At 37.4% G+C, this 24,707-nt stretch overlaps 1 protein-coding gene across 1 annotated transcript; it reads right to left on the minus strand.

The window, feature by feature from the left end:
• Positions 1-1,205: 1,205 nt before the first annotated feature.
• Positions 1,206-22,849, minus strand: CLEC1A (C-type lectin domain family 1 member A). The gene is made up of 6 exons (XM_032347250.1): positions 21,709-22,849; positions 11,009-11,107; positions 9,006-9,182; positions 5,532-5,683; positions 3,143-3,261; positions 1,206-1,827 (listed from the first exon to the last, which is right to left on the minus strand). The coding sequence occupies exons 1-6, from the start codon at positions 21,821-21,823 to the stop codon at positions 1,677-1,679; spliced, it is 813 nt and encodes a 270-aa protein (XP_032203141.1). The 5' UTR covers positions 21,824-22,849; the 3' UTR covers positions 1,206-1,676.
• Positions 22,850-24,707: the final 1,858 nt, after the last annotated feature.

Raw genomic sequence — 24,707 nt, forward strand, 5'->3', positions numbered from 1 at the left:
TGATCCTCACTAGCATTAAACCCCTAAAACTCATCTATCTATAAATCAACAAAGTCACTGGATGCGATGGTGTTATTGGCAGTAACCCCTATTAAGATTGTGCATATTGGCATCCTGGGCAAAGGGGCACAACACAACAAACCAATGATGTGTGCAGATGTCACAGTCTCTCTTCCATTTTCCATGACCTTATTGGATAATTCACCCTACTGAGATTTTATTAACTCATCTTTAGCTATGTGTTGATGGCAAACTAGCCTCAAAGGATTTCATCTCAGGAAACTGTTAAAATCATCTTCTTGAAGACAGCAAGTCTTTCTCAAAGATTTTATCTTCCTCAAGTGATCAGTACTGTAGTAGAATCCCTACAAATTCTCTGTAAGGCACAAACAACCAAAACACAGATTGCTATCATTTTTGAAAAGCATCTCCACGCTGAAATTGTCCCCAAGTCACAAATCTATTCTCTAATCACACACATTTAACATTACTTACGTTTATTATTATTAAATATCCAGTACCTGAAAGGCATAAACACGGATCAAATGGAAAAAAAAAATAGGATTTGAAACCAAACTATTATAGACCCACATAAAGAGACTGACTTTTGCTCTGGTCTTCAATATCTCTGAAGGAAACATCAGGGACAGTAATTTGGATATGGAATTGAGCTGAGGATATTTATTTCCTGGAAGAATTTCCTAGGGAAAGGACAAAATCATTGGAGTACATTTTCTTTTTCTTTATTTTGAGCAAGAGGTCATGAGTGGGGAGGGGCAGAGAAAGAGGGAGAGGGAGAGAAGAAATCTTAAGCAAGTTCCACTCAGCAAAGAGCCTGATACAGGGTTTGATTCCAGAACCCTCAGGTCATGACCTGAAACTGAAATCAAGAATCGACGCCTGACAGAGCCACCTAGGTGCCCCAGCTGTTAGATTCTTCAACGGATATGGGGAGGTAAGTTTGGAAGAAGTTAAGATTCTAATAAAGAGAATTATCCCAGTAGGAAGCAGGTCATAGACATGGCAGATAGGGGCTTTATTGAGAGACTGGAAGGGAAAAGTGTGGTGTGAGGCAAACAGAAAGAATTAATTATGTATTTAGGAGCATGGTACAGAAAATGATTGTTAATTTCTTACAGACTATTTGACATTTGGGGCAAACAATGTTATGCACATTTATTTCCCCTACTTCAGTAAGTTTCTCCCTTCTCCAAATATGAAGGAAGACATGAAAACAGGAAGATGATACTAGATATTGAGAAGGAAGAACACTAGAAAGTGTTATAGAACACTAGAAAGTCAAGAAGGTGAATTACAATTTTGCAAGGTTCTGGGACTGGTTGTTGGCACATGGGATTTCTTTGTGACTAAATACATGCATGAACCCAAGCTCAGAAGTGCTGGGGATCATGAAAATCCCTCTTGCACCAGTCAGAAAAATTGCCTTTCCTATTTTTTTTCCATGTTCCAAGATCTCAAATATCCTTTGCATTGACTTTGCTTGACTCAACCTTTTTGTTGAATTGTATAAATATGGACCACATGGGAGAAAATAGGAACTGAAACCAAACTCTTAGAGTTGCACATAAACAGACTGACTTCTGTTCTGATCTTCAGTCTCCTTGAAGGGACCTTGACGTTGCAATTATGGTGGGAGAGTCCATGGCTCAGGGAAGCTAATGGAAGCTCTCGGGCTTCACTACGGCCGCCTTTCTTTCACATGCACATCGCCTCAACTCTTTGCAGTCCTTCGAGAAAGCCTTTCCATTGAGGATGGTCACACAGTCTCTGCTTCTTAGGCTGGTAAAATCTATTGTAATCTCAAACCTTAAAGAAAAAAAAAGTTTCACTGAATCATAATTTACTTCTAAAATGAAATATTAAATACCCTGAAAGTACATAGAGAGTACTCCTAATGTGATAAAATTATAGACTAGATACACAGAATGAATTTACTGGAGAGATGGAGTCACCAAGCTCTTTCTTTTCAGCCCCTCAATTTTCATACTTGTTCCTAGAAGCATCAGTTCATCTAAAACAAACAAAAAAAAAAACTGTTTATAACTAAAACTAAGATACATACTATAATCCAAATTTGTTATATTTTGCCATCATCTGAAAAATCAGCGACTGTCTCAGTGACTCCATTTAATTAACTATAAAATAAAAATGATTACATTGATTATGTCTTATCTCTTGGGAGACTAAATCCCATATAATATATATATAGAGAGAAGAAAGATGTCTGTCCAAACATGGCTTCAAATTGTAATATATTTTACAACAGATATTATATTGACCTATTTCAAAAGATATGCACAATCTCATCTAATACTCACATAAGTCAAACCAATTTTTGGATAATTTTGCTCCTTATAGCCTCAGTAAATCTATTCTCAAGAGTGTATTTTTAAAAATTTTATTTATTCATTTATTTGAGAGAGAAAGAGAGAGAGCATAAGTGGGGGGAGGAATGGAAGGAGAGGGACAAGGAGACGCCACACTGAGTACAGGACCATTAGATCATAACCTGAGCCAAAACCAAGAGTCAGATGCTTAACTGACTGGACCACCCAGGTGCCCCTCAGAAACTGTACTTTTAAAAATGTGCTCCCTATTACACTGCACAGAAGGCCAAGAATTCTGAGGTCTTATATTATCTCTGGGTATTGATAAATTGTGAGGTTTTGTGGTCTTAGCCAAGTTACCATCTTAACCTGGGTTTCAGCTTATTCATACATAAAATCTCTCTTCCCCTCTTCCTCTTCTTCCTCCTTTTCCTTCTTTTCTCTCTCTCTCTCTGTGTCTCTGTCTCTCTCTCCCCCACTCAGCGAATCCCAAATACTTAATAATGCTCCAAGATATATCAGAGGCTGAAATGAAAACTCTGAAAGCATCCAGACAGAGAACTGTCCTTACTATTTTACTAACATTTTGTATGTCTCCTTTACTGGTTTATAAGTCAGTCAAAAGCAAGCACTATGCTTTATTGTTATACATCCCTGTACATCCTCCTACAAACATAGTATCCAATACAAAGTGGAGGTTTGATTTATGCTTATTGAAGCAAGTTGCTGAACTGGGTCACTCAAGCTAAGTTCTCTACTAAATTCTTTTCCCACAAAATGTTCTGAAGTCTTACAGTTCGGGGGAGTAAAGGGATCCATCAGTCCACAGCCAGACTTTGCCACTGCCGTTGCGAGATAGCCCTGTCCAATAAGAGTAGAAAAACTCAGAGTAGCTCTGAGGCATGGCAAACTCCTGTGAAGGCACACAAGAAGATCTTTAGCTTTAGAGATGTTATACTGTGTAGACAGAGAGATGCATAGGGCCAGCAAGCACTTTTAATAGGAAAACAGGACACGAGTCCTGCCCCACGTAGGTGATAGTATACTTGAGGGAAAAAGTGTCCATGCTCAGGTCAGTTTGTTCAAGCTAAAGAATTTATCTTGTCTTACTAAGTCTGAATATATACTAAAACCAAGAATATATTCTAAATAAATATAAATATCTTCTAAAACCAAGAATCACATCAACGAAGATTTATAAATGACCTATTATTTTCAAGTCACAGGGTAAACGCTAAGACTTATATAAAAAAAGACAGGGGGGCGGATTTACAAAGAGATGTGGGTTGACTGTGAAATGGAAGAATATGGGAAGAAAAGTGTAAAAATGGATAAAGTAATCTTTATAAATACCCGCAAAGGGACTGACCAGGAAGAAGAGAACAATGAATATACTTTAATGCAAAAAGAGGTAATAGAAAATTTGGAGGGATGACCTATGTCTCAGACAAGGAAGAGGAGAAAGAAATTTTTCATATATTTATGTGTATTTATATTTTTGTATAGTATTTATATACACACATATATATAATTCCTTCTCTAATATTTATATTAGGATTCTTTTGAAAAATTTTAAAGATTTTATTATTTATTTATTTATTTGAGGTGGGAAAGAGGGACAAGCAGACTCTATGCTGAGCAGGGAGCCCAACTTGGGGCTTGATCTCATGACCCTGAGATCTGACCTGAGCTGAAATCAAGAGTGAGACAGGGCGCCTGGGTAGCTCAGTGGGTTAAGCCGCTGCCTTTGCCTCAGGTCATGATTTCAGGGTCCTGGGATTGAGTCCCGCATCAGGCTCTCTGCTCGGTAGGGAGCCTGCTTCCTCCTCTCTCTCTCTGCCTGCCTCTCTGCCTAATTGTGATCTCTCTCTGTCAAATAAATAAATAAAATCTTTAAAAAAAGAGTGAGACATAACTGACTCTTCACTATACTATGAGTTCTTTAAGGATACATACCTTGTTTTATGTCCTCAACCCTTCAGATAATTATTGAACCATAGTTTGGTTCAATAAAAGATCTTTGGAAGTAGATATGAAACTACCACTAAGCAATAGTCATCTCTTAGGCATATCAAAGGAAGTGCAGTTGAAAATACTTCCAATTTATAGTAGACACCTCAAATTAAAAGTTCTAAAAATAAGTCATATGAAAATGACTTAAATGTATATAAATCTTTGAAGTGCATGAAACAAAAGCACTATATAACTTTTACAATATTTCCTACCATTATATATAGTACAATTCAATTATAATAAACCTGTGCCCTTGGTTTGTGCTAGAGGTGGAGGAAAAGAAGAGAATAAGAAAAATTAGGTGGGCTTACAGTAGGACACATTGTCTCAGTCAAATAAATTACCTCCTTTTCTGCCTAAATTGAGCTGCTGAGAAAGGATAAAAATTGTTATTTTAGTAGAGAGACATTTCAGAGTTACGTTCACCACAGATTTCAGAGAAGTGGGTAGAAATTAAGATGTAACTAGAAGGATGGCAAGAATTTGCATAGTGAGCTAAGCATTTATTTCAATTAAATAATCCTTTGTTGATAAGTTACTCTGTGCCAAGACTTCTGCTAAAACAATGATAAATAAAAAGTGGCCACAATGTTTAAGGGATTAAATACAAAGGCAATAATAAATATTTTTTAAAAGGGTGGGAAAAATTACATGATTTTACAGTTTGTCTTAGTTGCATATACTTAATACATGTTATTTGTAATTTTACTTTCATATTTGCCTCAACTAGTCTATTTTAGGTTATAAATTTCTGGAGGACAAGATATTTATCTGCAGGTTATAGTAATGATCTAATTAAATGTTTTTCAATTAAAAGCTTTGTCCTTTTATAACAGAAGAACGGAAATGCTATTTTCATCTTTCTAACATTGTTTCAATATCGCGCCCTTCTTGCCCAAAACAAAAAAGGTAAGAAATTAAAGAATTTTTTATTTGATTCCTGACTGGTGGGGATTTTGAAGAGCTTCCTCTTATGGGTTTTTGTTTTGTTTTTATTTTGTTTGTGGAGAGCAGAACAGTTTTTATATACTCAAGGAATCACTCAAAACCATAGGAGTAAGAGATTGCAGTAAGGGCGAAAGTCTGGGGACACTGACTCCTTAATACTCTTGTATAGCTCTTTTAAGGACCTCGTTTTGAGAATAATTCAAGCACTGACCAGGATCTTACCAGTACTTCCTGTGTGTTTATTTTCAGCATGGTCGCATTCTCAGCAACGCAGAAATATTCACAGCCTTGCCAATTCTTGCTCTCTCTATAAAATCGGTAGCATTTGTCCCCATGCCACTTCCATTCTTCTGGACAAGGGCTGCATCTGTGCTCTTGGAAAGAAACCAATTTTAATACTATTTTCTATCCAGGTCTGCTGTCCTTCCTATAATGGAATTATATAGTATTTGATGACTCAAGTATTCTTAATATTTAGAGTACTTTCTTTTCGATATTTAATTGCCCAGGAATGGTAATGACAAATGCTTATAAAATACTCTCCATATGCCAGAAACTATAATTAATACTGAGTGTATGGTAAAAATTAAAACAGACACTACCTGCTTTCATGGAATTTGGAATCTAGCAATGAATGATTAGAACTTCCTTGATTCTTGCCCTATATAATTCAATCCACAGAGGATATTCAGTTTCATAAAGAACTTCTCATATGTTCCAAAACTCATTACAGCTTATATTTAAGAAAGAACTGAAGCTTCCATAGTTTTCTTCTTCAAAATCCTCTTATATAATTATAAAAGGATTTCTGTAATTCAACATATACCAATAAGATATGGACCTTTTTCTTATTCTAAACACAAGTAAATAAAATTATAGAAGAAAAAGACACAAATACTAAGCAAAGTATGATTTAGAATGATAAATCTCCATTGTCAGAAATTAAGGTGGTCACCAAAGTCAGCAAAGTAAGTGCAGAAGTCAAGGGTGAGATGGACAACCGAGGTAGAGGTCATACGTATAAGAACTAGTCCCTGAGAGCCATGGTTTTAACTTTGATGAGGATACTTGAGCCCTTGAGAGTTGTCACTTGTAATCAGCTCCCTGATGGTGGGATGGGAACTCAATCATTCCATAAAAATGTCTTTATTTTAAGAACAATCTGGTGTCAAAATGTTAACATGTTAAAAGCTGAATGGTCAACATGCACTTGGATATTACATTATTGTTTTCATTTTTTCTGTATATTGGAAATCTTCCTTAAGATAAAACAGTTTAAAATAAATAAATAATTGAGGAGATGCCTTTTTATGTCAGTTCATATTTCTGGCCCAGACCTTATACCAAACTACTTATTCAGATCTCTACTTAAACATGCCCCAAATAGCACTCATGCTCCCTAAACTTCCCCACTCATAACCACAGAATTCTTCCCCATTTCATTTGATCACATCTCTCCTAATTGCTTTTCCCCAAAACTCTGGAACCATCCTTGACTCCTTTATTTCTCTCATGTCCACTTTTATTCCATCATGCATTCATCTCCTCTGATTATATCCTAGTTTGAGGCACCATCATCTCTCTCCTGGGTTACTTACAAAAGCCATCTCTTAGGTGATTTCTCTGTTTTCACTCTTCCTGCTTCCAGTGTATTTTCAACATATTTGCAGTGTGAGCCTTAAAAGGCTCATGTCAGATCTATTATTTCTTCTGCTCAAGATCCTGTAATGAATCCTTGCTTTGCTCAAAATAGAAGCCAAATCCCTGGTAACGTCACCTAATGCAATATATAATCACTACCACATCTGTTAGTCCTCCCCTCCCTCCCTCTGCTCCAAGCACACAGACGCCATATTGTTCGCTGAATATGCACCTCCATTCACACTTCAGGGCACTTCTTGTTTTCTCTACCTGGCTTATTCTTTCTCCATATGCTTACATAGCTAACCCCCCTAAATCTTCAAATCTTTGCTCCTATACCCTTATCTTAATTAGGAATTTATGGTATCCCTATGTAATTAGCAACCCACCATCCTGGAATCCTGATGCCTCGTACTTTATCTACTTCATTTTCCATAGGATTGATTACCTTCTTATATATTATATTTAGTTTGGCCAACCATTCTTGCGTGCCTGAAACCTAGGCTTTCCCAAATTGTAGGACTTTTAATACTAAAACTGGAGAAGATTTGAGCAAACTGGGACGAGTTGATCATCTTATTTTACCTTTTTAAATTGATTTTTACCATCACTGTAATAGAATCAGAGGTCTAGGAGGGCAGAAATCTGTATATGTTTTGCATCATATGCAACAGTATGTGCTCAGTAAATCTTAGCTTGTGTGGCAGAGTAGATGGATGTTTGGATAATGGGAAAGAAATGGAGAGCAGCAGAATAACACTGAGAACTAACATCAAACCAAAGCTTTATGAACATTTTCATAGGAACAGGAATATCATGAATACATTTGCATATAGATTTTATATTAAAACAAAATATAGTTTATTTGTATACACAGTTTTCTTTTTGTCTTTATGCAGCTAGATGTAAATTCCCGAGACCACTGGTTTCAGAGAAACTTGGATTATCTTTTGATGACATGGCCCCCAACAAACACACAGAGGGTTGTCAGAAACATAAGAAGAGAAAACAAAACTATGCCAAGTGGTAGATATATTAATTATCTTGAACTTGATAATCATTGTATAATGTGTTTCTATGTCAAATCATCACGTTGTACATTTTAAATACATTCAATTCTGTGTGTCCATCCTCACTAAAGTTAAAAAAGAAAAGAAAAAGAAAAGAAAAAAAACCGTGACCGATGAGATCATTAATCATGTGGGGAAGAATCACTTAGAGAAGTGGTAATGTGCTTGTGGGTGTTATTTCACTGGGTAACCACGCAATCTGGCCTTCTGGTTAGTGTGGGAAGTGGAAGAGGAAGACTTCATCCTAATTTAAAGTCCCCAAAAGAAAAATAAAAAGTCGTGACTTAGAATGTATATTGTTTCCTATACATGCAAGATGAGTGGAAGAGAAGGGAAGGCTAACTTGAAGAGTTAGAAGCTACAAAACCCCAAAAAAGATGGGAGGGAAAGGTACAAGAATGAAGTGATGCTTCCTGTCTTGTCCAGACATGATTATCAAAGCATGGTTCATCCCCACTGGCATTGTCATTATTACTGAAATGCCGATTTATGGTACCCAGACAAGGCGCAGTGGATTTAAATAACTGTAATTTGATTCTGCCCCTCAACATTTTTAAACTGATCCCCATATGATTCTTGAAATGTGAGAAATTTTATGAGCTTGTTAAATTCTTAAGGAGAAAAATGTATAAACACATTATGAAATGTAGACTACTGGTAGGTCTTTAGGTGCTGAGGTAAACTGAGGAATAACCCTGTGTTATATATTTGCAGTGTTATTTTGGTTATTGGACATTAATTGCTTTTATTGTTTAAAATGTCTGAGTTTGAAGAATCCCTTTATGTATTACAACACAGACGTATCCAAACTACACGATCCCAATGGTGGGGGATGACCCAGGTGCCTAAATTCTTCATGAAGCTTACCAGAAAATTAACTATACGACACGTGACTCCCAGGCACTCGGATAGGAAGGTCAGCTGTATAATGACAACTAGCCTGAGGGAGCCAACTGGCAGAGGGAGCTTAGCGATCCCTACTCACCTCCACTTTTGTTATAGAGCTCACGACACAGTTTTTCAGCCACACGCTGCAGGATTTCCGCAAGCTTCCTGTTGCTGGTTTGGAGAGACTGCAACTGTCGGGAGAGATTCCCCAATCGTTCTTCCTTGTGAGAAATGCTGTCTTGTTGGGTATTGGAAAGCTGGTAGAACTGAAAAACTAACCCAAGTTACCAAGTCAGACTGGACAGGCCACTTTTTCATTTCTATTTCTACTTTTTCGTGTGGGGAAGACAAAACGTCGTATTGTTTAGGTCTCATGCTCTGGGATTTCATATTGCCTGTGTTCAAGTTGAACTGTAGCACATGATAAACTGCATCGTCTCGGACAAATTAACGTCTCTGAATCCATCTTTTTATCTGAAAATGTAGAATCATAGTAACAGTTTCTAACTTCAGGACTCAATTCCTTAACCATATCTATTGCTCAATAAATAGTATGTATATACTCTTAAACCGCTGCTCAACCTAAAACCAAAAATCCATTTATCTATTGATTATTATATTGAGTATTGAGTATTGACAATGTACCACATATAGTTATCTCATTCATTCATAAAATAGTCATATCATCATTTCCATTATCTTATAGCTTCCAACCAGGATCAGTGAGGACAAGCAACTTCCTTAGTATCACTTGGCTAGAAAATTTCAACACTTAGGTATAAACTCCAGATTTCTAAATCTAAGTAGAGAAATCCTTCATGAATCATGAGAGTTGCTTTACATCCCTAAAAAGAATGGTGGTTGTGAAACAAATTATATCAAATGAAGTAATAATTGGGGGGCCATGAAAGAAACACTAAGAAATATATATTTTTTTAATTTTAAAAAGCTACGGTAATGAAGGAAAGTTCAAACATTTCTTAGAAAAACCAAATGTTTGACCTGCTCTTCAATGTAACCTTTTACCTTAAGCCACCTTCTTTAACTGATCAGGAAACATTACTGTAGGGTCTCAACCTCATGAAGCAAGTTCACCCACTTTCTCTCTCTCTCTATGTCTTTTTTTATTTTTTTTACTTTTTGAGCTTGTCTTCAATGTTTGAAAATAAAAGATTTTTTCATATGCATTTTTCCTTTTTCAGTTTTCACAAGATTTTGCAAAATGATTCTATAGTTTCCTGAATTTTTTGAGAAATACTGTAGAAATTAAGGACCTATTCTGCTCTCCTTATAGAAGGAGAGGAGTAGCTCTAAGTAAAATCTCCTCTCTGTGTTAGCTGCTGAGCCATGCGTACTAAGAGCAAAAGCAACAGCCTGTACTGTTTAGTAGAATGAAATAGAGCTAAATCATACATTCATTAAAAATTGTTGATTTTTGAGGGTCAGTTGGTTGAGTATCTGACTCTTGATCTGGCCTCAGGTCATGATCTCAGGGTCAAGACCCTGGTGCAACTCTGCCCTCATCCTGGTGCCTGCTTAAGATTTTCTCTCTCCCACTCCCTCTGCTCCTCCCCATCTAGAGACCTCCCCTGCCCCACTCAAAAAAAAAAAAAAATTGCTGATTTTAAATATTGGCATGTAGACAAACAGATAAAACCTGCTTATCTCAAACAGAATGTAAAAGTCTAGCTGTCGAGTGATTGCTATATTTTAATGCTGCTTTTGCTGCTCATCATCTCAATGAGCGCTTTAGAAAAAGGTACATTGAGGGGCGCCTGGGTGGCTCAGTCACTAAGTATCTGCCTTCCGCTCAGGGCCTGATCCCAGGGTCTTGGGATGCCGTCCCTCCTCAGGCTCCCTGCTCAGTGGAGAGTCTGCTTCTCCCTCTTCCACTCCCCCTGCTTGTGTTCCCTCTCTCCGTGTCTCTCTCTCTCTCTCAAATAAATAAATAAAATCTTAAAAAAAAATAGAATAAGGTGCATTGAATTATCCACAGGCTCCAGAATTAAAGTAAAAAAAAAAAAAAATCCATAACAAGTATTTCTCATCCTAGACAAACCTTAGAACCACCGTCCTCCCCCAGTCAGAGCGCAGACTTACACACAAGCCCCAGGGCTAACAGGCCAATCAGCAGCACCAAACACAAAGTCAGCAGGGTCAGGGCCACTGGACGCCAAACTGAAGAGGGAGGCCGGCGCCCTGCAGGGAACAGAGAGGAAAAGGCAGGATTTCGATTTGTCTTTCTCTTGGATTCATTCCACCAGCAAGTCAGAAGAGCTGGTTCTGGAGAAGAACAACAGTAAGCAGAGGCTGGATAACACTCCCTCTGTCCTCCAAACCGCTATCAGAAGGCTCAGGGCCAAGCCTCCCTTCCACAGCAGGGTTCCCTCACCTGCCCCGCCCATTTCCATAACCCTGACACCCTCAGTTCTACTTAGCACAGAGTCAAGTTATGCATTGCCCTTATCTTTATAAGGTTGTGTGCATAACCTTCTTTTTTGTCAAAATTTGAGTTATGAAAGACATGAAATGCCTGAACAGGGAACAATTTTTCACATCATCAGAGAAGAGATGAAATTAATTTGTTGTTACTTTTGCAAAACACCTTGCCACTGAGGTCCATCTGTGCTTCCACTGAAAAGAAAATTGCATATCGGTAATGAGAAATTATCATTTTACTCTTTCCTTTTTGGGATTTCTTTATTGAAAGTCCCTCTTTTAGTTCACTGGATTTCTATCTCTGCAAAAATGGATTATAAAGAGACATGATCATCAGTTTATTGAGGACGGATCTAAGCTAACTCAATTTTGAGCAGTTAAATAATAAATGCTATGCCCCCACCAGTTTGCCTGCTGTTAATTACAGTTCTACTGAGTCAACAGTGAATCCATTATCTAGTGAAGTTAGCCATTATTCTAAAAGACCTGTGATATCTCACAAGGAAGACCCTCCCATCCCCCAACCTCTTAGGTACATGTAGCATCTAGCATCTAGCATCTCAGTTTTAACAACAGAGCCACCCAGGTGCCCCTGAAAACAGTAATCTTGTCTGTCTTGTTCACCAGTGTATTTCCAGTACAGAAAGTAGTACCCACCACATAAGGGCTAAATACGTACTTGAATGAGTAAATGAATAAAGAATGAAACTGTAAAAACTTAATATGACTTTAACTATGTAATTTTTATAGAGGCACAGAGGATTATCTAAAGTTACACTTCACTGATTTCTTTAAAACTCTGTTGACTTTTCAGCAGTATTTCTGACAGCAGAATTTGGACTCAGCTAAATTCATCTTCTAGCCATACTGGTCTCTATTCAGACCTGTGTGAGATTCTGAAACATGAACAGATATTGGAGAGATTTGTTTTCTTTCTTATTTCCTTCAATTAGCTTGCCTGAGTAGATTGGTCTAAATTTTCCTGGAAATTGTTGGCTTCTCAGTGCATTGACCTTAAGAGTATCTCAAGTCACCAAAACATAAAAGAACAAGATCAGAGGGCAGAATACAGTTTAAGCTAAACATCCTCTTCAAACCCTAAGTCTCTTGAAAGTTCTGTGTAGCTCAAGAAGCTTAAGTAGGTAGATAGTTCTAGATTTCAGAAATACCGGTGATGGCTTTATCTTTCTCCATACATCTTATTACCATCAAGAATATGATATACCTTACTCATTTCTTTTGGTTTATAGCTGTAGAAAGTAAGCTCCTTTTGGAAAGGGTTATTATAGTCTGTTTATTCACTAGAAGAACATCAATTTTAGCACCTAGAACATCAGATGGAAGAAGCCCAATTAACATTGAATGAATGAGTGAGTCATTTATATATAAATATCTGTTATATGCCTGTCTATCCCTGCTCAAACCTATTTCTGTTAGTACACATCTGAAAGGCATAAACTATTTTTAGAAGTATTTTATTTATTTATTTATTTATTTATTTATTTATTTATTCATTCATTCATTCATTTGAGAGAGAGAGAGAGAGAGCAACCATGAGCAGGAAGGGCAGAGGGAGAGGGAAAGAGAGAATCTCGAGCAGACTCTGTGCTGAGCAGAGCCGGACACGGGGCTCGATCTCAAGACCCTGAGAGCATGACCCGAACTGACACCAAGAATCTGTCACTTAACTAACTGAACCAACCAGGCGCCCCAGGCATAAACTATTTTTTAAATGTTGTTCCTTCTTATAGTTGATATTTCCCTGGCCAAAATTATCTTACTATTTAATAAGAGGGTAAAGGAAAAGAACAACTGTGGAAATCAACCAAATGATTCCTTAAGAACCTATTATTCCTTGTATAATACTCGGGCACCAGAAGTGCTGATCTTCCGCCCAAAGGATCAAAAAGAATAATCTTAAATCCTTACTGTAGAATGAGGGCACGGACTTAAGGAATTAGAATATTATTTAATAATAGTTACATCTGTGTAAACAGATCATCCTTCCTAAGGTTGTCTCTAAGACAGAAGATGAAAGTATAAGGTATCTTCTGCTAAGGAACAAAGTTTGAAAAATTCTCTTCCAATGAGTCATCTCTTCCCGGTCATTTGGAAATGTTTCTACTCCTGATTCTTATCTCTCTCTTTCTTTCTCTCCCTTCCTCCTCCTTCCTTTTTTTTTTTCTCCTTGCCTCTCTTTCTCAATATTCACAATCTCTTTGTTTTATCTCAGGACGGAGAAAAACACAACCCCAGGGAGTTTCTATAGTGCATATGGCAATTTCCTAGGAACCTGGCTTCCATGATGGAAAAACCATGGAGCTGAAAGTTTCATTTTTATTTTTAAGATTTTATTTATTTATTTGACACAGAGAGAGGGAACATAGGCAGGGGCAGGGAGAGAGGGAGAAGCAGGCTTCCCCCTGAGCAGGGAGTCTCATGCCACACTTCATTCAGGGCTCTGGGATCCTTCATTTTTTTTTTTTTTTTAAACTATGGAGAAGAAATTGAGGATTGTTGGAGGGGAGTAGAGTGGAGGGATGGGCTAAGTGCGTGATGAGGATTAAGGAGGGCTCTTGTGATGAGCACTGGATGGTATGTGGAAGTGATGAATCACTAAATTCTATACCCGAAACAAAAGAAAAAAAAAAGTGAAACTTTTTTTATGCCATTTTTCTCTCTATTTTCCTAACTTTAGGTTTAATATCCCTAAATTTTATCCCAAGTGCCTTGATCAGAATGAGGTCTCTCTCTAGGGACCACACCCACCTTAAAAGAAGAAAAATAAGCTGCCTGGGAGGTGCTTCAGTTTGGCTTGGCTTTATTGTGGTTTATTTTTTGGAAGAGAACCCCCTATTCTGTCTCCTGAGGCATGTTTAGAAAAGGTGTGGACAGGGCAAGGAATGATATAAACATCCTTAAGAATAATAAGATATATATAGAAAAAAAACAACCCTTTCCTGTATCCTTTTACTATAACTATACTATAAAAGGCTACAGTGCTAAGGTCAAGTTTTGAACACAAATTCCTTTGTAAGTATAAGAAACTTTGGTAGATGAAGAGCTTTCATACTTGACCAGTTACTCTTCCACAAGCATCAGAAAGGGGACATTTTATACACCTCCATTCCCAGAGCTTAGGAGAAATGAAACATGTATTGCCAGATGTAATCTATTAGCATGACTCTGAAATAGAAAGCATAATAAAAGCTGGGAAAGACACAGAGGCTTTATTTTTTTTAATATTTTCTTTATTTGAGAGTGAACGAGAGAGCCTACAAACAGGGGGGAGGGGCAGAGGGAGAGAGAGTTGCAGACTCCCTGCTGATCAGAGAGCCTGCTGGGGGACTTGATCCTAGGACTAGGACCCCAGGATCATGACCTGAGCTATCCAGGTGCCCCAGGAAAAACAGAGGGTCTTTAAATAATTTGTGCAAAACTACACTGCAAACCGGGGGCGGAACCAGGATTAAATTGCCGTGCTTAACCCCACACATTGTATATTTCCTCTTGACCAGAACTCACAGACAAATGGGGAATACACTGGTGACAAAGTGCATAATATTTCAGAAATTACTTTTAATATATTTTAATCATGAGATATTGCTCATTGGATATCTGACTTTTGGATATATTTTTTAAATTGTAAATGTCTTTTTAGCAACTTCTTTTTGTTTCCTTAAGCACGTACAGCACATAATAGATCTCATCATGGGAGAATGGTCAAGGTATTTTTCAGTGTTTGTGAAAATGCATATTTTCCTTATCTTATGAGTCTATTTCAAATATTCGATATTTTCATTCTTGCTAAAAGTAAATGGGTCTTGGTCTTCCTATAATTTCAAAGGAATATACATCCAAAAATGTATAAACTATTTCCAGATTATCATCAAGTTTTCAACTCATGGCAATTAGAAAGCCAAATATAGATAGATAGATAGATAGATAGATGATAGATAGATAGATAGATATTGGTATATATACTAAAATTTAGCTGAGTCAATTTTATATCCCAATTAAGGAGTTTCACTTATGAAATATAATTTAAAAATAGCATCACTATTAATAACAATTGCTAACACTTCTGGAGTTACTAAGATAAAGGCTTTGAATGCATTATTTCATATCATATAACAGCCTATGAATAGATACTATTATGGACCCCATTTTATAGGTAGGTAATTGAGTCCTAGGGAGGTGAGTTATCTTATTCACAGACACACAGCTTCTGAGAACAACACCTGAGTATATTATGTATGCTGTAGTGTTTCATTTGACTCATCCAAATATTTTTTAAGATGGAACAATTCTTAACCCTTATTTGGATTTTTAGTACTTAAGAATTGCCTAATCTGCTTTGGTCTGCACAGCTGGTAAGTGATGGAGCCAGAAGTACTAATACTCTCCCTCCAGATTTAAATATTTTAAATCATTTTCTTATTCTCCCAAAAAATCCCACATTAATCTTTGTGCTTGTATGGCAGTTCCTTATGAAATTGTAGAAAGACTCTACTGCTTACTACATTTCACTTCTTTATTATGAAATATCTCAGGAATTGCCACCTTAAATTATACATTCTCCACTCTACCCCCAAGGAGAACTTTCTCAAATATAAATTTAATCTCTTCCTTAAGGAAAAAAAAAAAAGTTTCTTAGCATGCTATATAAGACCCTGCGTAGTAGAATCTCATCCTACTTTTTAGCCTCATCTGCCCACATGCCCCCTCATATACCCTCCCTTTGAGGACTAACCATTCCTCTACCCAATAATCTACCTTGCCACTGTGTTTGAATCATTTGCTGATGATTCCCGAATGATCATATCCTGTTCTAAATTCCAGCCAAAAATCAAAAAATTCAAAAATTCATAATCTCTGCACATGTAGTCCTCACAACTAGTTTCCATCTTGCTCTACCTGGAAAACTTGGATTCTGCCTTACAGAGAGAGCAAATGTCATCTCATTCAAAAATACCCACATGAGGGGCGCCTGGGTGGCTCAGTGGGTTAAAGCCTTTGCCTTTGGCTCTGTTCAAGATGTCAGGGTGCTGGGATTGAGTCCTGAATCGGGCTCTCTGCTCGGCAGGGAGCCTGCTTCCTCCTCTCTCTCTGCCTGCCTCTCTGCCTACTTGTGATCTCACTCTGTCAAATAAATAAATAAAATCTTAAAAAAAAAAAAAACAACCCACATGAGTAAATGCAATCAGTAACTTATTCATCCCTATTGACTTCTGCGGTCTCCTACATATATCCAATAGTACTACATAACGTTTCCTTATAATTGATTCAAATTGTTCCTTCCACTTCTTCAAGCACCTAAAAATAGGGTCTCCCCATAAATACAGAAAACAAATGGATGGTTGCAAAGAGGAGGTGGGTTGGAGGGTGGACAAAATGAGTGAAGGGGAGTGGGAAGTACAGACTTCCAGCTACGGAATGAGTAAGTCAAGGGAAAGAAGGAACAGCATAAGAAATGTAATGGATGGTATTGTAATAGTGCTGTATGGTAGTAGATGGTAGCTCCTCTTGTGCAAAATGTAATGCATGAACTTGTCAAACCACTTTACTGCACACCTGAAACTAAAGTAGTATTTTTCCTCAAATATACTTCAACAGGAAAAAAAAAAAGGGTCTCCTATGCCTACCATACCACTTGATATTAAGTAGGTGTGCACTAAAGATTTGTGGAATCAATTAGATGTGATGTGAATCAATTTATGCTTTGACACTTCAATGAAGATTTATGCTTTAGCTGAGGAAATGAAGCTAAAAAACTAGAAAATTTTGAGACTATTGTAATTAATATTAGTAGGGGGAAAGTAGAACTTGAATTTATCACTAAAGTGTTTTTATTTTTTTCTTAAACCCAAATAAGTTATCATATTCTTTTGAGAAGTTTATATTTAATCTTATGTAAGAATTCTAGCTCATCAGTGATTTTATTCTCTTTTCCTGGTATATTAGAACTGTGATTTGCTTTTGCTGCACTTATTTTCAAGCTACAATTGAGTTAGAATCTCACATCTTAAAAAAAAATAAATTTAAGATGCATTCATGCAAACTCATAATACCTCAGATCTCACACTTTATCTTTTCTCTTTATAGCTGGCTTCTCGAAAAGAGAGAAAATTTTAAAAAAGGAAAGTGACAAAGTATTTATTTTCCTGTTTAACTATGGTCCTTTTAAACCCCTGCTATTAAAAATTACCAGTAATCTATTTTTCTCCTTACTGCTGAAACAACAAATTGTTTTTAACCTTCCATTTACTTGAACTTTCTGCAGTATTTATTGCTTATTATTATTATTTTTTTTAAATTTACTATTTATTACCATTGACTTTGCTGTCTTGCAGGAGGGTATTATTTTGTGGCTTCCTTAATGTCTCTCTCTCTCCACTTCACTGCTATCATTCATTTTTCATACTTTTATTGAAATCTCTCAGTCATCCTCCCCTCACTTTGTATATTGCCCAAGAGGCTCTCCTTGGTACTCTATTCCTTTGGGCTTTTCATCTTTTCATTTTCCTTTCTCATCCTCAGTGATATAGCTCATCCTCAGAAAGTTTAGTTCCTACCAAAATGTTGACAATTCTCACATACAAATGGAGCTCAGAATCCTTATTTGGCACCCTCCATGCAGCGTATACAAGGGTCTTTGGGCAACTCCAACTGCATGTTCTTTCTCTCCCAGCCATCTCGAACTCAAACTGGATTCAACATCATTCCTATTCGTCCTGTAGCTTCTATCTTAGTTATCAGGAGCACCATTTACATAACATCCGACGGGACCTATGCTCGCTCTTTCCTTGTCTTCCCACTCAGAACCAGTCATCAAGTCTTTAAACTCTACCTCCTCAGCTTCTGATTCCTCCTCCTCATTCTCATGCTACTTCAGTTCAGGTTCCTCTAATCTCCTGCTTAGACTAGTGCAAAATAACCCTATTAGCTCATCAAGTTTCCTACTTCTTCAAATCATCTTCCTCATTGCAGCCAAGACGGTCTTCTGAGAACACAAAACTCATTATGTTACTCCCTGTTTAAATCCTTCCGTGAGCTTATTTTAGAGACTTAGAATCAAAATTCCTGAGTATAATATAATAGACCCTTTATAACTTTCCATACTGCTTGTATTGCTTATTGTTCTCCAAAAACACAAAGTTACTTAAGACCTCCAAAGCTTTTTTCTCATGGATCTGTCTGACTATAGCAGCCCAGGCCTTTAAACCCTCCCATTTTTGCTTTCATATAATGTGGACCCTCTTCAAGTCAACTCAACTCCATGGCCATTTCCTCCTTCAAACCTTTCCCAATCTCCTCTACCCCTACCAAATAGAAGTGACCAGGCTTGGGGTGCCTGGGTGGCTCAGTGGGTTAAGCCGCTGCCTTCGGCTCAGGTCATGATCTCAGGGTCCTGGGATCGAGTCCTGCATCAGGCTCTCTGCTCAGCAGGGAGCCTGCTTCCCTCTCTCTCTCTCTCCGGCTGCCTCTCTGTCTACTTGTGATTTCTCTCTGTCAAATTAATAAATAAAATCTTTAAAAAAAAAAAAAAAAGAAAAGAAGTGACCAGGCTCTTCATTGTATCATGTATATACTTCCATTGTGGCACCTTATCATACTTATTGCATAAACAAGAGTTGTATTAGACTTTTAAGTTTCCTTATAAACAGGGATCATACCATATTTGGCATTATTCCTGTAGTACTTTGCAATATACCGGGCATAACGTGAACCTGAGCATGACCCGAACGTGAACTTTCTTTGGAAAGACGGACGATGTCTTTCACTTTTCCTTTTTATCTTCCTAACTGTTTAGCATTTTTAAGGATGAACATAACTTTTATATTGAAAAATGAAAATCAAGAAAATAAATGAGTATACATAATTTATCTTTATTAATTCTAAAGAAAAAAATTAACTTTCCATTCATAATGATACCACAATATTATGTTGAATTTAAATCTTCTGCATTGCCAAAATATTCTTGGAACAATCTTTGCTCTGTTATTTTAAAAGAAATATTATATCAAATAATTTTTTTTAAGACATAACTAAACTTCTGTAGGGACATTCCTCTACATATTTGCATTATCACAAGACGAAAACAAGGTATCATATGTGTAGGGTAAGATAACTGTTTACAGAAGTTTGCCTTTAAGACACTTTGTAACCTCTATTCTTACTGTTTCAGTTTCCACTTCAATGGAAAGATTGCCAGATGTTTCGCTAAGTGTTTCATCCTGCCCCACCTACCTCTTACCCTTGAGTTCAGTAGAACTTATTTGTACACTCTGTTCCTGATTATGCTGATCACCAATCCTTGTGAGAGCTCCTGGCTCTAGTCAAAGGTGAAAAATGAAGTTATACACAAGCCACTTAAAACCACAGCCCCAAGAGCTGATTCTTCACAGGATTTGTTGGAGGAAAATATAATGTATCTTATTACACACATCCGTTGGCCACAGAAACTGACATCCCAATGTTGTCATTTGCTTCTCATCAAGGAGGATGCAAGTCCCCAGTATCTTCTTACAGCTTAGAAGAGGGTTTAGTAAAAAGAAAAAAAAAATGTCACATCAGGAGGTCTCAGGTGATAATCACTCAGTGAATAGAAAGGGAATGGAAAGGTTTAACAGGGGAAAAGGAAGAAAACCTAAAAACTATGTGATAAAGAAGAAGTGGAAGAGAAGAGTGAAAATGTATGTGCCCAGATTTATAGAGGTAAAGGAAATCTGACTGTCAAAAGAGAAAGGACATACTAAAATACAGTCATTGAGTGAAAACCACTCTGCTGTCAACTGACACAAAAATTATGTTCTGTTAAAGAGAACACTTGGGAATTCTCAAGGAATTTTATATTGAAAGAAAATGCACATTTCTGGTGTGTCTGCAATATGCCAAGGTCTTTACATAACTTATCAACCTTGTACCCCAACCGCCTTATAAGAGAAGTATTAGAATTGAATTATAAAATACTTAATTTGTTACATTTAGCTTCCAACTTATACTTTAATTTCCAATAATTCACCTTCTAACATAGTAATAAAAATATTTTTTTTTCAGTACCTACAAGAGAGAATTCACATAAATAGAGAAGGATCTTTTTCCTTGGGCAACTCAGCCAAAGTAAGGCAGAAATGTGACTTGAGTTCTAGTGGAAAGACCTCACAGTAGAACACAAACAGGACTGGGATTTAATAGCAGGTGTGCTGCTTACAAACTGTGATATTGGGGATGCCTGGGTGGCTCAGTGGGTTAAGCATCTGCCTTCAGCACAGGTCGTGATCCCAGGGTCCTGGGATCAAGACCCGCATCAGTCTGCCTGCTCAGTGGGTATCCTGCTTCTTCCTCTGCCTGCTATTCCCCCTATTTGTGCTCTCTCTCTCTCTGACAAATAAATAAATAAAATCTTTAAAAAAAACTGTGATATTGGACAAATTACTTAAGTATTCTTGGTTCTCAGTTTTCTTCATTTATAAAATGTTTCTGACAGTAAACATGTATATAGTATCATATGCCTGAAATTATTTTAAGCACTTGTATATATAAAGCACCTCTCTTATAAGATGGTTGGAGTATAAGGTTAATAAGTTCTGTTTTATACATACGTGTGTGTGTGTGTGTGTGTGTGTATATACTGAGTTGCCCAGGAAATAAGATCCTTCTCTATGAATGGGAATTCTCTCTTCCATGGACTGAAAAATAATAAAAGGGAATGAGACAGGATATAATTTCATCTGAGTCCACTATTTAATCAGCAAATCACAGAATTGGAGAGCTAAAGGACCTGAGAAGACATTTACTTTAATCCCCCGTCATTTCACAGATGATAAAACCCATTATGACTCTCCAAAGGCCTCACAACTTCAAGATGCAGAATTATGACGACAGAACACCAGGGTTGATGTGCCTGCTTGGAAACCTCCCTCTAAAGCCTGAGCTCAAAACTAGCAAAAAGATAGCCTTCATAAATCCAAGTTTCCAGATCAAATCACAGTTGGCAAACAAAATAGCATTGGATCTGGCCTTCACAGGAAGCCAGGAAGAGACACTGCTTGAATTCTACATACAATCTCACTTTTGTACACTATACCAACTTGTTAAAAACAACATACCCTTGACTGCAAACCACTGTGCCAACAACAAAGTTGTAAAAAAACAAACATCTGTGCATCTACTAGAGTTTAATTTTTTCAATGTTCGTATACATGGCACACAAGTTATGGAAAATCCACAGTTATCACACAGAAGTGTAAATCACGAAAACACTTTCTCTTTCCCTCACTTTGCACATTCCTCAGAGACATAGTTCATCTCACGTACTGCTCAAGAGTGACCAGTTTGGACAGCTGGAGACCGAGTACCTGTGTGCCCAGCCTCTGGCTGCTGGGTCGTAGAGGAGGCTCGAGATGGCACACTCATGATGGTGTCCCTATCAAAGTCCAGCATGTCCCTCGTGCTGCTGTACTTGGCCTGCATCTGGACTCCTGCAGGGGTGAGGCTGAGCTGCAGTTTGATTGCCCCGAAGCTGCGTAGCTACTGGGAGATAGTGCAGGAGCTACGGCGCTGAAAGTCATTCCTAATGTTCTTCTCTCCCAGCGAGTAGCGGGGGAAGCCTCTGACTCCAGTTCCTGCTTGGACAGGCCCAGCCCCTCTCCTGGGAAATTGTACTCTGAAGGCCAAGTTGGTCAGGCAGGGAGGAAACAGCATGTGTTTTCTATTTGGGCGGTCTCTGTCTGAACAATTACTGAAGGGTTGTCCTTCTCAGATCCCTTTTGTTCATTTTTTTGTAATTCCTGTGTAAGTACAGTGTAAAAAAGGCAGACCATCCAATCACACAGAGATTCCTTCAGGCTCTGCAGAGCAATAATCAGGCAAAGGAATACATATTATCCAGTCTCTTACATACCAGACACTCATAGTGTCACTTAGATGAAGTTTAACTTCTGAAAGAGGACATCATAGAACCAGCTTCTTCCTTTCTCCAAGGGCATAGTTTAAAGCATCATATCCATGAAATGTCAGCACAGAGACTTTTGGAGACTCTCTATGGATTCTACATTTTCATTTTTACAAAAAAGGAGATTGAAGCCCAGTTAGATGAAGCGGTTGTTTTAAAGTCACATAGTGTCTTAATGACAGTATGAGCTTCAAAAGTGTTCTCCTGTTGAACTTCTCCAGAAACAAAGGAGCTGTCAGGTGCCAGTACCCTTCCCTGCCCCTCAACATATACAGCAATCAACTGCAGAAACCAGTGTGGTGCCTAATTTGCTAACACACACACCCCTAACCCCCAACACCCCACTCTACACACACTGCTTCAGAAGACCTGCTCTTTCTAGTTATGCTTACCTCAGTCTCCTCACCCAGGAGACTGGCATAAACCAGGCCAACACCCAGTCTCTTACCCCCACATACTTTTCTGGACCCTGGGCAATGAGCAGAAGACATGAACAGACATTTCCCCAAGGAAAACATTCAGATGGCCAACAGACACATGAAAAGATGCACAATCACTCTCATCATCAGGGAGATGCACATCAAAACCATAGTGAGCTATCATCTCACACCTGCCAGAATGGCTAAAATCCAAAAATCAAGAAATAGCAAGTGTTGACAAGGATGTGGAGAAAAAGGAAACTTCTTGTCCTATTGGTGGGAATGCAATCAGTGCAGCCACTATACCCATTGATAGATGAAAAAATATATATATATAGATATGTCTATATATATATGTATTATTCAGCCATTAAAAAAGAATGAGATCTTTCCAGTTACAATGATATGGTAGAGCTAAAGAGTATAATTCTAAGTGAAATAAGACAGACAGAAAAAGACAAATACCATATGATTTCATTCGTATGTGGAATTTAAGGGAAAAAACAATGATCAGAGGAAAAAAGAGACAAACCAGAAGAGATTCTTAACTACAGAGAATAAACAAATGGTTACCAGAGGGGAGGTGGGGTGATAGGTAAAGGGGATTAAGAGTTTAAAGGGGATTAAGAGGGATTAAGATTATCCGATGAGCACTGAGTAATGTGTGGAAGTGTAGCAGCACTGTCACCTGAAACTAATGGGACAGTGTATGTTAACTATGCTGGATTTTTTTTAAAGTGTTCTCCTATTGTCAATTCAATGATCTTTCCTCTTACAGTGTATGAACTCAATTTAACATTTTGTAGACCATGGTCATGAACAAATTACACATTTAAATGGAAGTCAGGACTTTTAGAATTATTGCTAACTACATGTGCTGTTACATGTGACTCCAGGAAGGCAGGTAATAATTTTTACCTAAATTTCCTAAGCTGAGAAGGAAATGAAAAGACTGTTTTAGATAATATCCAAAAATCCTTCTTGAATCAGTAAAATATAATTGTATTATTTCATCAATACTTTCCCATGTTTTGGTTATTAGCTTAGCTAAATCAAGCATACCAAATAAAAAGACATGGAGAAGATGCTTGGGTGGGAACATGCAGACCCAGGAGGGGTGGATTAAGAAGTACATATTGCTGATTTATTATATGTCTCAAACTATGCATTGTTTATCAGGTCATTCTAAATAAAACAAACCCAAAGAGACCTTTCTTTTGCATCAGGCCTTATAAAAAGTAGTGAATAAAAAATTATTTGGTAATTTGCATTGGATTGTTGTATTAGAAAATGTTACAGGAGATAAGGCAGTAAAAAAAAAAAAAAACTTGAAGGAAGAGGTAAGTGAAACACATCGGAGAAAGGAGAGGCAAGATCAAATATCAGAAATTGCAACAGCTGGGGCCTGAAAGAATACATTTAGAGGGTGCTGACGATGATGATTCTCATGAAAAGCAATTAAAACTAACAGCATTGATTCAAGTAGATCCTTGATACTTTTCACCAAATAACTTACACTAACATTTTTCCTACTCGTCCTTAAACACTTATTTTTTCAACAATGACAAAAATATCTTTTGACAGAACACCTGCTTTATTTCAGGTACTATTCTCAGATTCTAGGATGCATCAGTATAAAACAAAACTTTCTGTCTTTTAGATCCTATGTTATATGGAAGAAGCCAGATAACATGAAAGATAGTAAGTGAGTAATAGAGCATATTAGAGTATAATAAGAGGTATGAAAATATGAGGAAGGTATGGGAGATTAAGAATATACAAAAAGGAGGGGCACCTGGATGGCTCGGGTATCTGGGTGACTGGCTCTTGATTTAGGCTTAGGTCATGATCACACAGTTGTAAGATTGAGCCTTGCATCGGGCTCTATACTCACTGGGAAGTCTGCTTGAGATGCTCTCTCCCTCTGCCTCCCCTCTCTAAAATAAATAGATAAATCTTAAAAGTAAAGAAAAAGAATATACAA

The sequence above is a fragment of the Mustela erminea genome, chromosome 6, assembly GCF_009829155.1.
Source record: "Mustela erminea isolate mMusErm1 chromosome 6, mMusErm1.Pri, whole genome shotgun sequence".
In the NCBI taxonomy this organism is placed as follows: Eukaryota; Metazoa; Chordata; class Mammalia; order Carnivora; family Mustelidae; genus Mustela; species Mustela erminea.

Coding starts and splice junctions, on each gene's coding strand:
- CLEC1A (XM_032347250.1), bottom strand. CDS start 21,823: ATGCAGGCCAAGTACAGCAGCACGAGGGACATGCTGGACTTTGATAGG. Junction 5,684..9,005: donor GCTCTATAACAAAAGTGGAG/GTGAGTAGGGAT, acceptor TTTCTTTCCAAG/AGCACAGATGCAGCCCTTGT. Junction 1,828..3,142: donor TCCCTTTACTCCCCCGAACT/GTAAGACTTCAG, acceptor TTTTTCTTTAAG/GTTTGAGATTACAATAGATT.